The 17,943-nt window shown below is 39.2% G+C and overlaps 1 protein-coding gene across 7 annotated transcripts in view; it reads left to right on the forward strand.

Annotated features, from left to right (window-relative positions):
* Window positions 1-17,943, forward strand: part of LOC307007292 (centrosomal protein of 95 kDa-like) — a 276,695-nt gene that overhangs the window by 193,003 nt on the left and 65,749 nt on the right. For 5 of the 7 annotated variants that reach the window (XM_079629107.1, XM_079629108.1, XM_079629113.1 and 2 more), the window contains one exon: window positions 6,737-6,832. The exons of the other annotated variants lie outside the window; for them this stretch is intronic. In XM_079629107.1, the coding sequence (XP_079485233.1) occupies window positions 6,737-6,832 (96 nt within the window). The remainder of the gene's footprint in view (window positions 1-6,736; window positions 6,833-17,943) is intronic. 7 annotated transcript variants of the gene reach the window in all.

Raw genomic sequence — 17,943 nt, forward strand, 5'->3', positions numbered from 1 at the left:
TGACAGCTGGGAGATGGTTCGGGGTTCCGCTGAGCACGACGCTTCTTACGGCGCGGCACTACAGCGGAAAACACGGGCTCCTGGAACGATGCCAAGTGAGTCCTCAGAGTCGCTTAGGGCAAAAGTTCGCAGTGATGGCAGCCGCCATCAGAGAGAGCGAGAGCCGCGTGTTGTTCACCCAGGCAGGAAGCGCAGATGACATGGCGGTCCCCGTCGCTGAGTGTGGCTCGACACGAGCCGCAGGAAGGCATCTTTAAAAAGACGCTACTCTTTTAGAACAAAGCGTGAGTCGCGCCGGCGAACTCACACACACACAAAGAGCAGTTTTGAAGAAAAGGATATAGGCGCCGGATAGCGCAGCTGGAAGGCGATGAAGGCGGCGAGGCCAGCAGCTTCTCGACTCTTTCCGCTGAGTTGCTTCTTCGACGGCGCAGCTTCTTCTCGGATCAGCGATGTGATGTCTTCGCTTGAAGGATTAAAAATCAGAGAACATAAGCCTGTGAGCGCATTTTATAGACCTAAGCCACGCCCGTTTCGGCAGGACGTGACGCGGAAGGGCGCGAAGTGCCCTCATTGGGTGTGACGTCACTCAAGGTCTCGCTCGATAGGCTTAAGCAGTTGCCCGCATAGCAGCCAATCGGCGCGCGAGCTGTCTCGCCTAGGTCTGTATGCTGCGGCAATGCGTTTTACATTTATACAAAATTAAGGATCATTTTTGGCTTCAGTATTCTCGTGGAAAAGGATATTCCCCAATGCGTTGCTAGACAACGCAGTACGAGAGTATCTCTCGTAAGAGAATCGTTCTTGTCTTCAAATCGCGTTCTTCTTCTGATGTAAATCCAATAATCTCACAGCGTGTCTTCCAAACTCGACGACAGCAGAGGACTGATAAAGTTTGGCGGTGCTTTGTTGTTGAGGTAACGGGCGCGTTCGCGCGACGCATGGACAATTTGCATCTCTATATGTTTTGTGGGTGTGGTCACATTAAAACTAATGAGCAAGGGTTAGAGAAACTGGATATCTTGTTGGTTTTATACTAATTACTTAAACAGAGAATATTTGTTTTTGTTTTGAATAGGGCTGCACGATATGAGAAAAAGCTGCGATGTGCGATAATATTGTTTAATATTGCGATGACGATATGACTTGCGATAAATGTGATTGTTAACTATACTGTTCCCATGTCTTAGTGCTTCAATAGGTTCTTTGCGTGATAGGTCAAAGGTTTATTACCTGCCTGGTTCAGAATACACGATTTTGGCACGATCTGTTTGGCGTATGGGTGTCGTGGAGATTCGTAATAACAACGGGCGTCGGGACGCAAGATTCGATCGTGTCATCGTATAGTGTGTCATAGTGGGCGACAACCTACGTCGCGTCTGCGATGCTTCACGACAGAAAGACTATAGCATGTTTAATTCTTTAACGGTCCTCCACGACGGGTTGAATATGTGAGCGAGGCGAGACGTGAGTGAGTGCAACAGTGAGTGTGTGTGTGCGCCAGTGAAAGTGTGAGCGTGTGTGTGCGTGCGTGCGTGCGTGAGTGAGCGAGTGAGCGAGGGACAGTGAGTGTGTGTTTGTGTGTCTGTGCGTGCGAGTGACTGTTTGCGAGTGAATGTGTGTGTGTGACGGCACGCGATGACTGGTCGGAAAGCAACGTGTAGTCTGACATGTTTCTTGTCCACGACAAGATTTTAGGAGTCAAAAACGTGTAAATTAGTGCTAATCTGAACCAGGCATTATTCATCGTGTCAGGCTGTCTGTTGCGATGTGTTCATCGCGGGAGTTCATATCGCGATGACGATGAAAATTCGATGTATCGTTCAGCCCTAGTTTTGAATCAGATCATTTAAAACTACACACTTAAATGTTTATAAATATATAGAGCTCACAAATATGTGACAAGTATTCGCTGAGTTTTGTTTGTTTAGAGACGTGCTCAAGAAAAAAAAGTTCACGAGACGGAGAGACAGAAAGCACAACGTTTTGTTTTGATTGTAAGTGGACAAATACAAAAGTAGACATTTCACAGATTCTTTTTTCATAGTTATTAAGTCTGTATGACCATAACTGACGGAGTATTTTAAGTCTATTCAGCTGCTGTGTGAAAAAAATTGCGCAAATCACGCCGGCGTGATTGCCGACCCCAGGGGGTTAGGGTGACCACCCGTCCTGCTTTGCGTTGTACCGCACAGCATTTTCACCCCTTGTCCCGCACGTCGCATATTGAGAAAATGTCCCGCATTTCCATCGCATGGTTGGTTTTTAACGATCATATTAAGGAAACGTGCATGTGATCTTTTGCCTTTTTAAGAAAGCATTTTATTTTTGTGGCGTAGTTTTTCACTTATATTTAACAGCGCTTCGTCAGAAGTGAAAATACAACAGCCGTTTTTAAAATCCTATCCAATGGTTGAAATGAAAGGAGTAAACATATAATCTATAATCTATATTCAAAACCGAAATAGGTCTATATGACCCACATTCCGTCTTATCTTTTCCAACTTTTGGTATTACTGATATGATAGCTTGCTTCCAGGATATTGGAAGTCTCTCCTCCCTTAAGAACATGGTTAAAACATTTTAACAACATAGGTTTTAATAATTGATTAAATTCTTTGTTACCACTCTGCTGGATACCCATCCCCCCTGGTACTTTATTTGTCTTTAAATTTGATATGGCCTTATCAATTTCAGCTTCTGTAATTTCTTGTGTTACCAGTTTGTTTTGTGTAAGTCCTACTGATGGTAAGTCTAGAGACTCCAAAAAATTTTCATTAATGGAAGGGTCCGCTGCTTCTGGTTGAGAATATAATTTTTTATAGTAGATTTCAAACGACCTTAATATATCGTCTGTTTTATAGCACGTTACATTGGTTTCTGGATTTTTAATTTTGAAAACTGAACTTTTAATTTGCTGCTTACGGACTTTCCATGCTAACATTTTTTTTAGCTCTGGGAATTATTTACAGTTATGTTGTCAACAAAGCATAAAAAGCATGATCTAACTCTTTAATCAACACAATTATTATTGTTTAATTAGCTCATATGTAGAGTGACAATGAATAACTCACTATTTGTATATAGCCTATTCATATATTATCAATGTAGAGACTACAATATATTAACTATGAATTAATTACATAAACAGGGCTTAAAGCGGAAAAAAAAATCTAATGAACAGAGTCAGTATTTTAACGTGTCTGTCCATGCAACGTGCACTGTAACTATAGACGCTTTACGACCAAGTAGTTACAGGTACTTAGTTATAGGAACTGTCCACTTCTAAACAGTTCTAAGAACTACTCTCCCCCAAACTCGGTTTTGCTGTTTGCATTCGCACTGGCCAAGTGGCCATAGGAACTGGTAGGAGGGGTAAGGGAGTGATGCAAGCACGGCGACGGTCTTTATGGCGTCATCACTAGACGTAGCGCGGCCACATACAACAACAACAAACCAACATGGAGGAGGCCAGTGTGTCCCCTACAATGTATTCAGTAGCGACGCAGCGCCGCCTCTGGAATTTCAGCGCCACTGCAAAATCTTCACATGATCAGTAATACGACATTCACTTACACACTGTAAAAGCACAACAGTAAAAGTAGACGCCTCCGTATCAACACGCGACCGTTGCGACGTATATTCACATCAAATGTTAACACAGAGGAACTGGACACTGCAGTTCACAAAATCAGCGCCTGGTTACTGGGATAAGTTATCTTTCGAGTCTTTTTGCGCTAATATACTGTCAAATACACACAAGGTTTACATAAACAAAGTTGGTTATGTCTAAAGTGAAAGAAAACAGAAAATGTAGAGAAAATCTGCTCGTTAAATGCGTGTATATTAGACGCGTCGTGTTCAGGTCTTAAAGAGACAGTAGCATATACCGGTAATATTAAACATGCTGCCGCTTGTCCTTAAAGTGATAGTTCACCCAAAAATAAAAATTATGTCATTATTTACTCACTCTAATGTTGTTCCAAACCTGTATTAATTTCTTTCTTGTGCTGAACACAAAAGAAGATATTCTGAAGAATGTGGCTAACCAAATAGTTGCTGGTCCCCATTGACTTCCATAGTAGAAAAAACATATACTATGGAAGTCACTGGGGTACATCAACAGTTTGGTTACCCAGATTCTTCCAAATAACTTTTATTTTCAACAGAAGAAACTTATTTGGGTTTAAAACAAACAATCAGACCTTGAATCTGTTGGTGGTATGTCATATTTGTATGTCTCAAAATGTCCATTTCTATCCACAAAACTTGTCAGAAGTCTGGTTTAAGGGGTAATTAAAAATATATATATATTCTGGAGATGCATGCCCCCGGACCCCCACGCGTGCGGCTTGGTAACAACCTCCGGCACGTAACAGCACCGCAGCTGGAAAAATTTCTAGGGGAAACACTGGAGGCTATCGGAATGTTCCTGTTTTGCCTTACCGGGACCTTAATAACGGAGTACGAACGGCGGCGTTTAAAGACTATGCTTGAGTTCTGTACAGAGAAACACAGAAGACGAAGGCTCCAGCATAATATGATCTTAAGTAATATGATGGAAGAAGATAGAAGAGCGCAGGAAGCAAACAAAACGACGGGTAAGTTAAGCTAGCATTAGCAATTGGTTGAATCCGTTATGTTTGCTAAAACACACAGGCGGTATGGCAGACAGCGCGCTGCAAGTGTTGACTGTGGGCGTGACTTATAAGTTGAACCAATCAACGTAGACCTAGGGAAAGGGAACTAAAAAAGTCCTCGCTCTAGACTAGGTACTGAAAGAGTTATAGGAACTACGGTCTGAGGAACTAAAAAATCCTCAACTTAGTCTGAACACGAGAAAAAAAGGGACGTTAGGTTCTAGGAACTGCAAAAATCCCTCCGGTCGGAAAGCGGCTATTATTGTTCCGAAAATGGTTTATATATATATAATTTTGTTTATTTTTTTTGTCTACACTTTATACCAGAGCTTGAATTGAACTTTATACTAAGAGCTTGTGACTCCATTCAAGCTTAATTTTGGAAAAATTTTAATAATATAATAGGGGCTTTCGCACTGGAGGAACCTTTTCATAGTTCCTAGTACTTTTGGGGGAAGTAACGGGATTTTGTCCACAGGAACTAGGAATTATTTTAGTTCTAGGAACTCTTTTTGGAGGAACTAATTTAATTTAGCTCCTACTTCAGAGTAGGGTCTAAACCAGCACTAAAGGAACTACCAGTGACGCTAGTGTACGCTGATTGGCCGAACGCACGCGAAACACCAGCACATGCCATTTTAAAAAAAGCTGTGTTAAACACACAGATTATAGCCTATATATTTACTCCACATACTAACTCTATGAACATGATAGATGGGCCTCTTAATCTTTACACTTAGGAAAAAAATCCAACGCAACCTTGAGGGGACCAAGCCAAACATGATTTTGTATTTCTGCTCAGCTAGCAACACTGGACATCAACCACAAGGCTACAATATATTTTCATATACTGTCTACTTTCTTTGTATAACTGTTCTATCTGATAATGTATTAGACAGGACTGTTAGACAAAACGTAAACTATTGAACACTGAGAATGCGAGCACTGTGTGCTCAGGCTCTGGTGTTTTCAGCATCATCAAAATAAATGTCCGCCGCGCCGTCAAATTAAAAGTCACACCGGTGACGGTCCATTCACCGGAAACTGAAGCCTCCCCGGGGGCCGCCATTGTAGCAGAACATCACCTGCTGTTAGCATTCCATTGACTCCCATTCATTTTGGCGTCACTTTGACAGCGAATAACTTTATATCTTTATTAATAATTAACCATTATTTATTTCTAAAGAAACACGACAGTGTATAAAATGCTCCATTACTTTGTATCTTACGTTATGGCCCTGTAGAAGCCGTTTTTGTAAAAATAGGCTAACGATTGCGTCATAACCACGCGACTATCTGGAGGTCTATCACGCACAGGAGAGAAATTACTGTATAGACCGGCAGAGAAGCTCGCAAGCAATCGGGGGGACGTGGAGGCATAAAGTGAAGGGAGAAGCCCATAGAGAGTGATAAAGTTGATCCTGCTGCTAGCTCATGGACAGCTAATACTCACGCTTTCCGTTTCTGCGAGATTCGAAAGGGAATGATTCAGATTTCTCTCGGCACAGCTACTAGAAGACTGACAACTGTCAGACACGTTGCTCTTGTCACATCTACGTCATCAAGCTCAGTTTGAGTCTGCGCAGTTCGCCTGGCGATCAGGAAGTGAGTGCTTCAAATGGGCTTCACTTTTCTCTGTTGAAATCTATGGGGTCGCTGTGTCCATATACTGTCTATGGTTCCTACCGACGGTGCGAATGCAACCAGGAAAATGTTCCTAGGGGTACAATGGTGGCTAGTTCCTAGAACTAAGTTCCTAGAACTACCCGGTGCGAAAGCCCCTAATGACACACACAAGTGTCTGAACATACATAAAGCCACAATACTAACTTTGACAAGGTGTTTAGTCATAAAAAAAAAAAAATATATATATATATATATTTCATGAATAGTAGCTGTTCTAAACTAACCTGCGGTTTTTGTATTTATTCCTTGAACTGGTTCTGAGCCCTATTAACTAATAGTTTGCAAATGATTTGTAAGTATTTTATTACTGTATACTTATTATAAAGTGTTATATTTATAGCCCAACAGCCTGATCATTTGGGCTGAACGATGATTTGTATTTATTTTGTATTTTTTTTTTGTGTGTGTAGTTGGCAGGCTCAATCTGTAAACATGATAAACTGAAGCGATTAGTGGAACAGGAGCGAACAGATATGACCACTGAGGGACTTGATGCTCCGCAAACGGTCAGTGACATTTTCTCCTCATTTGTGCTGCTTTATAATTTGACTGCCGAGAAGGCTAGCTCAATAATTATGTTGTCTTCTCATAAACAATTACATTACATTCAGTAGCACTAATCTCGTGGTTTATTACACCGTCTGCATGGATGGTAAGTCACAGTATCATTCCATGGATGGTAATTCGCAGTATACTTTTATTTACATTTTTTTGTGTGTGTATAGAAACGTTCTCATTCTCAGTCAATTAGTCACAAAATAACACCCGTCATCACTACGACACTGCCAGACTGCTTCTGAGATTACATTTCCCAAGTCATTTTCCCTGAGAAAATCATTTGGAGAGTGGGAAAGTGAAAAGAGTACTGAAATGTTGTTGTAGTTTTTTTTTTTTTTTTTTACTAGGCTTCATACATTTAGATACAGTATTTCATGCAATAAAATGCAAATTAATTACTTAAAAATCTTACAATGTGATTTTCGTTTTATATTCCGTCACTCACAGTTGAAGAGTACCTATGATAAAAAATACAGACTTCTACATGCTTTGTAAGTGGGAAAACCTGCAAAATTGGCAGTGTATCAAATACTTGTTCTCCCCACTGTATCTATATCAGTATAAATCCCTTTTTAAACCATACCTGAAAAGCATGGTCAATTCGCTCCGGGCACAATATGGCGACCGTTGACGTTCGAACCCTGAGTGTGCGGGCCAGTACTTCTGATGAAAACTTCCGGTGATCTGACAGAGAGAGCAAGAGTCAACAGCGACCGAGTTCCATTACCTGAGAGATAATTTTTCACAATGAGTATTTTTAGGATTCAAGAGGGTGACAGCCTCAGCACTTCATTGTTGTGTGCCGTTATATGTACTGTTTCGTCACGTTACAACAAAGAAGTCAGCTTTCATGCATTCCCCGTTGACGCTGCGGTACGGGCTGAGTGGATGCAGAAGATCCGGACGGATGACTTCAACCCTACCAAATTTTTAAATGCATATCATCTTCAGTGTATTTCACCTGTGCGTTTCTATGCTTTCTATTACTGCATTTATTTTGTGCAAGTAAGATGAGTAAAGAGCATACTGTTTCATAAATCATTAGCTGTTTGGTGTTTATAAGCAGCACATACAGTATTTTACTACGTGTAAAATATGCACAAACTTAAATTGTTTGTGGTACCTACAGTTAAAAATGTAAATGTTATGTAATATGTGATGATAATATTGATCGAGCAATTGTAAGTGAGAATATATGCGCAGAATTGAGAAAATAGTATTTATTAGGGGTGTAACGGTACATGTATTCGTACCGGACCGTTTCGGTACAGGACTTTCGGTACGGTGCACATGTGCACCGAATGCAATCTTTCACGTAAATTAGGCTAGTTTTGTGTGCGGAACATACGTCAATTCCGAGTTTCCACACGAACATATTAAGTGTCGGAAGTCTCCGCGTTGCACTGATTAAATCTGATTAATCGTTTTTGTGATTCAAATACATGTAAAATATTACCATAACATCTGTCTTCCTGTGTGCGGAAATTTGTTTATGTTGCTGTGACAACGAAACACGTGCAAGCGCGCCTGCGTTAAGAGTGCTGATGCGCTCATCTGTGGACATTTCCAAATGCCTTTCTTTTAAAAGCGGGCTTTCCACACAAACAAACGTACATGTGTCATTAATATGAGAACATTTTTTTGGATTTTAACTCTCGTGTCGGGCTCGGACGTAAATATTGCATAAATAAAGATCACCACATACGCACGCTCGCTTTAGCCCAGCCTCTCGCTAGCTAGCGTCACGGCCAATATTGGTTTGAGAGTATTTTATTTAGTGGAGAACTTTGCAGCAGTATTTTATTTCTTATTCTTTTTTTTTATTATATCTTTTTATTTATTAGCCTAACGTTATATTTTATTAAAAAGTGTGTTTAAAAAAGTGTAAACAAATTGTTAAAAAAAAGTTTATAGTAAACAACCAGCAGTTTAATGTTTTGCATTTCTTTCCCTTACTGTACCGAAAATGAACCGAACCGTGACTTTAAAACCGAGGTACGTACCGAACCGTGATTTTTGCGTACCGTTACACCCCTAGTATTTATGGAGATAAATTGTAGCCTATCACAAGGTAAACGTGTGAATGATCACGGGGTATTTTATTTAACAACTCTAATCGTAGTTGTAACTCTATATTTACAGTATGCAGCATGAGTCCAATACAATCTTCTGTTCTGAACAGTTGTATTTCATTCATTAATCTGACTATGCATCCGTGCATTTAATTGTCATTGCCATATTTTAAGTGATATAATTGATTCTATAAACAACTATAAGAGATCATTTTCGGCTTTCTCCGGCTCCCTGCACCAGGCGTAATGCGAAACCGGAAGTGTCTATCCGCACACTCGCTGTTTGGAAATCCAACATGGCGGCCGCGTGCAACTAGCCAATTAGGGATGGTGGGAAAAGTACTGTGAAGTCAAGCTTCGTGAAACGTGCTACTACGGAATAGTTCACCCAAAAGTTACGATGTTTTGAAGAAATTCAATGGGGCCTATCAACTGTTAAGTTACCAACATTCTTCAAAATATCTTGTTTTGTGTTCAGCAGAAGAAAGAAATTCATACAGGTTTGGGACAACTTGGGGGTGAGTAAATTGGCGGAATTGTAATTTTTGGGTGAACTATACAGTACCTTTAAGTGTCCGTGTTGTTGTAAGAAAGGATGGCCCAACTCTACAAAAACACACTGCAATCCACAGTGCAATAGAGTGATAACTATATACATAAAAACAAACCCATTGCCAAATCAAATACAACTTGGTATATACACAATATAGGCTATATCATATGAAAAAGAAAGGAAACCCTATTTAATTCCATGTTTTTTCGTATCAGGACATAATAAAAAATCATCTGGTCCTTGGTAGGTCTTAAAATTTATAAGTTAAAACCTCAGATGAACAACTACACATGACATACTACACCGTGTCATTATTTATTTAACAAAACTAGTCCAAAATGGTAAAGCCATGGGTGAAAAACTAACAACACCCTTAAGGTGATGATACACACAGCAACGTTTTGGAGCAATGTTGCTGGGCAATCTTGCCGAGAGATTGCTTGGGCACTTTCCCATTGAAAATGGGCAGTAAATTTATATCTGGTCATGGGCCCTGTGTCTCATCTGGTTGCCCGTTGACGGCAACATTGCTCAAAAAGTTGCCCTGTGTATCATCACCTTTACTGTTAACATAGGAATTAAGAGGGTAAGTAACGGTCAGGCACTGCTAATCAAATGCCTTTGATTAATTGATCATCAGAAAGTGTAATCACCTCAATAAAAGCAGAATTTTTGGTAATTTGCTGGTCATGAATATTCAGGTGTGTGTTAAAACAATGCCAAAGACATCAGCGATGATCTTAGAGAAGCAATTGTTGCTACCATCAATCTGGGAAGGGTTACAAGGCCATTTCCAAACTCCTTTTGAAGTCCATGACTCTACAGTGAGGAAGATTATTTACAAGTGGAAGACATTCAAATCAGACACCAATCTTCACAGGAGTCAGACCATGCAATGCTCTGAGAAATCACAAAACACCCAATAACTACACCTCAGACTCTACAGGCCTCAGTTAACATATTAAATGTTAAAGTTCATGACAGAACAATTATAAAAAGACCAGACAAGTATGGCATGATTGGAAGGGGTGCCAGGATAATTCCTATTCTCTCTAAAAAGAACATGGCAGGATAGCTTAGGTTTGCAAAGTTGCATCTGAACAAACATTAGACTTCTAGAACAATGTCAGGACCGACAAGACCAAAGTCGTCCCCTTGGAATTATAAGGTTCTATCTGCATTCTGACTGGTTTTGAGATATTGAGCTTTAAAGTTTTTGCATTCCATTCGACTGTGTAGAAAGAACCTTTTTATTTTCTAAATAAAAAGTTCCAAAATATACACAACTTAAAAAAACAACATCACATAATGTAAATAAGTTGTCACAGAATAAGAATATGTGAATAACTCAATTTTGACAAAAATGTCAGATAGAACCTTATAATTCCAAGGGGACGAAGTGGAGATGTTTGGTCATAATGCAAAGCACCATGTTTAGTAAAAAACAAAAGAACTGGTGAAGGGGTGATGAATTTTGGCTTGTTTTGTAGACACAGGACCTGGCCACCTCACAGTCATTGAGTCGACTATGAACTCCTCTGTATACCTAAGTATTCTAGAGTCAAATGTAAGGCAATCCGTCCGACAGCTAAAGCTTGGCCAAAATTGGGTCATACAACAGGACAATGATCCCAAGAACACCAACAAAACTACAACGGCTGAAAAAGAAAAGGATCAAGGTGTTGCAATGACCCAGTCAAAATCCAGACCTCATCCTGCCTGAAATGCTGTGGCAAAGGCTGTGCATAAACAAATGCCCACAAACCTAAATAAACTGGAGAAACTTTGTAAAAAAAGAGTGGACCAAAATGTCTCAAGAACAATGTGAGAGGCTTATAAAGTAATTTAGAATTTTTTTTACTTCAAGTTATTCCTGCTAAAAGTGGCTCTACAAGCAATTTTATCAGAGGGTGTCCTTAGTTTGTCACCCATGACTTTTCCATTTTGGTTTTATTTTTGTTAAATAAAAAATGACACTGTGTGATATGTCATGTTGTTGTTCATAAAGGTTTTATTTGTGTTCATATGAGGTTTTATTTTCTAAATTTTAAGACCTGCCAAGGACCAGATGATTTGTTTATAATGTTCTGATACAGAAAACCATGGAATTCAATAGGGTGTTCTTTTCTTTTTCACATGACTGGATAGACAGATCTTATTTACTTTTACCATTCACCGACATAACAGAGTGTGTTTATGTGAACTGTGACTGTTTTTAAAGGGCACCTATTATGGAATTTTGAAATGTACCTTTCATGTAGTGTGTAACATAGATCTAAGTGAACAAAAACATCCTGCAAAGTTTGAAATATGAAAGTGCACCGTATATAAAGGTATTGTCTTTCAAAAGTAAGAGTCGACTCTGAGTCATTTTTATGAATCGTTAGAAGACCGAAGCTTTTTCTCTGACTAGATGAGGTCAACTTGTCAAGTTATTTGAATACGATACGCCCACTAATTGCGCTCCAAGGCCAGGGAAAACTTGAAAACATCATGGCGACGAGACGCTGTGTTCTGAAGTGCGACTCAAAAGCAAACTTTTTTCATCTGCCCAAGGAGGAGAGCATTTGAAGACTAAGTGGCTATATACAATTCATATAACTATACCACAGAAGTATAGTCCGAGCCTTGTGCTTTGTTCGCGCCATTTTGAAGACGATTGCTTTTTAAATGCATTTAAACTTGGCTGATATTGAAGGAAGGTTCATTTCTAAGTGTATTTGCATCAGCTTCCTCCTCCGTATCACAACCTGTAAGTGTTATTAATAATTGTTGCTTTTATGTTTTATGTAGCATACTTAATTATTATTTTGTTTGTTGTGTAAGCACCGTTTAGCTTCTAGGTCTTCAATGGCAATTGTATTGAGATGTGAAGTGTTTGTCGTTGTTTTCGGAGTTGTCTTAAAGAATAGAATAATACCTCGTAGTAACGTAACTGCATTTTTTTTTTTGTAAAAACGTTATGTTTATGCATCGGGCTAATGCAAACAAAGACTGATTGTGCTTTTACAATATGAACTCTGGGCTATGCTCGCTAACATAACATTAAATTCTTTATCTTATTTTTAGTTTTTTACTACAAACTACAAAGCAGTGGACTATAATCATTATTATAACACGATTTAATTGATAAAAGCATCATTGTACTCCGTGTTAAACAATAAGTATTATCTCTGTAAACACTGCTGGGTCATCTGACCAATCAACGCAGATTAGCGTCGCGCAAAGGAGGGGTTTGGAAAAATGAGTCGTTGAACGAATCATTTGGGAGTCGGTGAGCAAATCAGGTAAAAATAAATGCATATTATACGAAAACAAAAGTGTTTTTGGACATTGCATGCACATAAAACTGTTGTTGGGGACTCCCTAAACAACATTAGGAACATTTTAAATGTCATAATAGGTGCCCTTTAACATAACCTTGTGTGTATGTGACTGTTTAAGCGCAATAAGACGCAAAAGAGAACTTAGTTTAACACTCAAGGGAACCAAAAGGTTTTTTTAATTTTTGCAACTGAGGCACAAGCTGTAAAGGCACAGCGCTATTATGGATGGGGGAGGGGAACAGCAGCTCTAATTTGCATTTAAAGATAAATACACAAAAAAGCATGTTTTTGCTTCCACTCAAAAGTGAGCATTGACAACATGGTATGATAAATGATCTGTGGGGTAGTTTGAGCTGAAGCTTCACAGACACATTGTGGGGACACCCGAGACTTATATTACATCTAGTAATAAAGGGCAAAATAGGTCCCCTTAAAATTTCTCCCATCTAGCGGTGAAATTGTATTTTGCATTTAAACGAATAATGCTCTCTAGCGCCTCGCTTTTTCAAATGTGTGTTGCAACTACGGTAGCCGTTATGTACCAAGAAGCTATGACAACATGTCTTCCAATAGCACTTCATCGAGTTTTCTTTTGGGTGAGGATGAGGTTCGTTATTTCAAACAAACTGCAACTTTACACACAACATTATGAAGTACCGTGCAGTGCAGCCTTTCAAATTAGCTGGGACAGTGACAAGCACCTCTCACTGATCTCCTTGTCCGTTTTAGCTGGTTTCAGTCACGTGATGCTGGCTCTAAACGAAAACGCATTGTGGAAAATCGTTAAGGTAGTCTAGTGCTTTTTGTCCCTCTCTGCTATTATAGTTTTTCAAAATGGCGGAACGACATGGAAGCCTTCTTGGACTGACCCGTCCAATGTAAATAAAGATAAGAAATTCTTCGCTTACGTATGCGGGTTACGTATGCGGGTATTCGCTTATGTATGCGGGTTATTTTTATTGATAAGTCATCATTGGCAGAGGTAATTTTACACCAATGAGGACATATTTATGAATAAAGACATTGATTTGAGCCAAATATACTTAAACTACACAGTGTACCTTTTAAAGGAGAACTCCGGTCAATTTTAACATTGAGCTAAATTTTTTGTAAATTTGGAGTGCTGTCAATACAGAGAACAACAACAAAAATCGGTGTTGCCTACCCCGTGTTATCCTCTTTTTAAAATTTGCACCCTATTGACTTGAATGGGGCAAGTTTTAAACCTGCTTTTATCCTCTTAACATCCTTGATGGGTCATTACAAGTGCCCAGCCATGTTGAGTGATTCCTTCAGAGTGAACACGGTGAATCTGACTGCATTATGATGTTAAAAATTATGTTAATTCAACAAGCGCACATACCTGTATTTACTTCCTGTTTTCGGTCGAAGTTCACAGTAGTCGACTGTCGAGTTCACGCGCGTGATCATAGGTAACTAAGATGATTTTTTTTACAAATATCCATCAGAGCTGATATTCTCAAAACACCACACAGCACCGTCTTCGGCTGACAGCTGACAGTCTGAGTCTCCACTGTTGCTTAGTTACCTATGATCACGTGCGTGCACTCGACAATCGACTACTGTGGACTTCGACCGAAAACAGGAAGTAAATACAGGTATGTGCGCTTGTTGAATTAACATCATTTTTATTAATATCTTTCACATCTAATGTGAAATTCACATCCATTTTCACTTTCTCACAGCCTACATCATTCGAACGGTCCACCTACTGTAACGAGTGGAAATAAGGTGTGGCCCCTTTTAGAGCTGGGTGCTCCCTGTTGAAATGTCGGCAGTCTGTATTGTATTGTATGCGCCTCGATACCCGGGTTTGTATGCGGGTTATTTGAGTTTGATGCTCATTTTTATCTTATTTTATTAAAGGGCACCTATTATGACATTTAAAATGTTCCTAATGTTGTTTAGGGAGTCCCCAACAACAGTTTTACATGCATGCAATGACAAAAAACACTTTTGTTGTCGTATAATATGCATTTATTTTTATCTGATTTGCTCACCGACTCCCAAATGATTCGTTCAACGACTCGTTTTTCAAACCCCTCCTTTGCGCGACGCTAATCTGCGTTGATTGGTCAGATGACCCAGCAGTGTTTACAGAGATAATACTTATTTTTAACACGGAGTGCAATGATGCTTTTATCAATTCAATTTTGTTATAATAATGATTATAGTCCACTGCTTTATTTTGTAGTAAAAAAAAAACAAAAAATAAGATAAAGAATTTAATGTTAGCGAGCATAGCCCAGAGTTCATATTGTAAAAGCACAATCAGTCTTTGTTTGCGTTAGCCCGATGCATAAACATAACGTTTTTACAAAAAAAAATTAAAAAAAAAATGCAGTTACGTTACTACGAGGTATTACTCTATTCTTTAAGACAACTCCGAAAACAAGACAAACACTTCACATATCTCAATACAATTGTCATTGAAGACCTAGAAGCTAAACGGTGCTTACACAACAAACAAAATAATTATTAAGCATGCTACATAAAACATAAAAGCAACAATTATTAATAACACTTACAGGTTGTGATACGGAGGAGGAAGCTGATGCAAATACACTTGGAATTGAACCTTCCTTCAATATCAGCCGGCTCGCGAATCCCAGTTTGATTGCATTTAAGTTGGTAAAGCAATCGTCTTCAAAATGGCGCGATCAAAGCACAAGGCTCGGACTATACTTCTGTGGTATAGTTGTATATATGAATTGTAGCCACTTAGTCTTCAAATGCTCCTCCTCGGGCAGATGAAAAAAGGTGTCTTTTGAGCCTCACTTCAGAACACAGCGTCTCGTCGCCATGACGTTTTCAAGTTTGCCTTGGAGCGCAATAAGTGGGCGTATCGTATTCAAATAACTTGACAAGTTGACGTCATCTAGTCAGAGAAAAAGCTTCGGTCTTCTAACGATTCATAAAAATGACTCAGAGTCGACTCTCACTTTTGAAAGACAATAACTTTATATACGGTGCACTTTCATATTTCAAACTTTGCAGGATGTTTTTGTTCACTTAGATCTATGTTACACACTACATGAAAGGTAAATTTCAAAATTCCATAATAGGTGCCCTTTAAGTAATGCTGTGGATGGTAGAACGTGTGACAGACAGTTACATGAGTTCGATTGGGGAATAAAGTGCGAGTTGTAAGATGCCAATCGCCTCCATGATTTTGTCTGGCCTCTGCAATAACTTTAGCTGTGAGCTACCGGTATCCCTATTTTTCTTCCTGACACAACGCGTTACACTACGTAAACACCTTCCTGTAATCAATGGCGGCGTGACGTCGACCATTGTAGCGCGCGTATTATATTGCAAGCTCAGGGTTCGGTTCGGTGGAAAAAAATTCTAAGGTTCGGCAGAAACTCTCATATTTCAGTAGGACCAGTCTGATCTACACCAATAATTTTCCCTGCTACCTTCACAAGGTTACTTAACCTATTTTTATTAGTCAAACTTGTAAGCCTCATTGGTCCAATGAGGGTTTCCAATAATACAGGGAAGGTTTCTTACGTGTTCCGTCTTTTCTCATGGCAAAGTATTTTGGTTAAATAAGACACGTTCTCACATGCAATTATCTCGTTTTAATCTGACTCCATGAATTAAAAAAGTTCAATGTGAAATAAGGTTATGTTTACACTTAAAACAGTTACAACATGGATGTAATGTAATGATAATTTAAACCATTTGTACCCAGCATAAATGTAAAATGTTACCTGAGAGAGAGAAAGAGAAAGAGAGAGCCAAAGGCAGAGCACCTTTGACTCCAGCGTAGCCAGCCTCACCATGTCACTAACACCCAGGTGTGAGATATTCAAAACTAATCAATCAGATGATCACAACTTCCCTATTGTCCCAAAACCTCTGGCCTACAGGCCTAAATCACTGCTGTGCTGAAAATGCCTGAGTGAAAAGCAAAGTCTTTGTTCCTTTGAAATAATCTTGGATTATTTCCGACCTTACAAACTTAAAATGCCATACCATGCCACAACACAGAATGAGAGCCCAGATTCAACAATTTTGTATGTAAAACAAAATCATCATGGTAGTACAAACTCTAAATGATTTTAATTTCATCAGAAAGAACAATCTTTGTTGAACCCTTTTACAAACAGCCAAACCATTGGATTGAAAACTCAACTTGATGTCAATCACCACATCCAAGTATTTATGAGTGTAGACAATTTTAAATGTCCAGGGCCCGGATCCCCAAAACGTTCTTATCGCTAAGTAGTTCTTAACCTATTCCTTAACCTCTCTTTTAATGTTATGGCACGATTCCCGACACGTTCGTACGCTAAGTATATCTTCTGTAAGTCACACTTTTGTAAATTTGGTCTGGACCACTCTTAGCTTTGCCTTATCACTGTTGCAGGTCTATACGAATATAATTCTGAAGTTTTAGTACACCCAGACAGTATTCAGTTAGGCTAATTCATGCAAAGAATAAAATTGTCATTACACTGATTGTTGTTAGATTTTTAATTATATTATTATTATTAATTTAATTAAGCTTTTAAAGGCCAGTGAAAGCATAGGCTACTGTCAGTTAAGTCCTATTGTCCTAATGTAGATTTACCAATCACAGCGCAGCCAAGAACGAGCTCCCACAGAGGTCCGACACTTTTTCACAGCGCTCCATTGACTTTAACACAGGCTTCTCATATTTTTCGTCTCGGCAGGCCATTACCTGTAGTTTTATCAAAAATAGGGTTAAACGTTGTGCCTGGGGCATTTGTAACACAGATACGCGTTTCCCAGAGAGGTTGGAGGGGGGTGTCCGTTTTTTTCCCTTCCCAAAACTGAAGTCAAATCCTGACAAGTGTCGTTTTTGGATTAAACTGTGTGGACGTCCTCTCAGTCAGCTAAACCCCTCAAGGATCAACAAGCACACTTTTGTGTGCTCTAAGATAAATTTTGCTTTTAACCTTACTGTGAAGTTATACTAGTTAGACAGGTTTATGCTGTTTTAGGTTATGATTTCGGTTCTCTACCCTAATTGTTGATACGCTAGCACACGCTGCTAATAAATACAACTTTATACTCGCGTAGTCCGTTTGCTTTGTAATAACGATTATAGAAGTGAA

This window comes from Phoxinus phoxinus (assembly GCF_949152265.1).
Source record: "Phoxinus phoxinus genome assembly, chromosome: 11".
Lineage (NCBI taxonomy): Eukaryota > Metazoa > Chordata > Actinopteri > Cypriniformes > Leuciscidae > Phoxinus > Phoxinus phoxinus.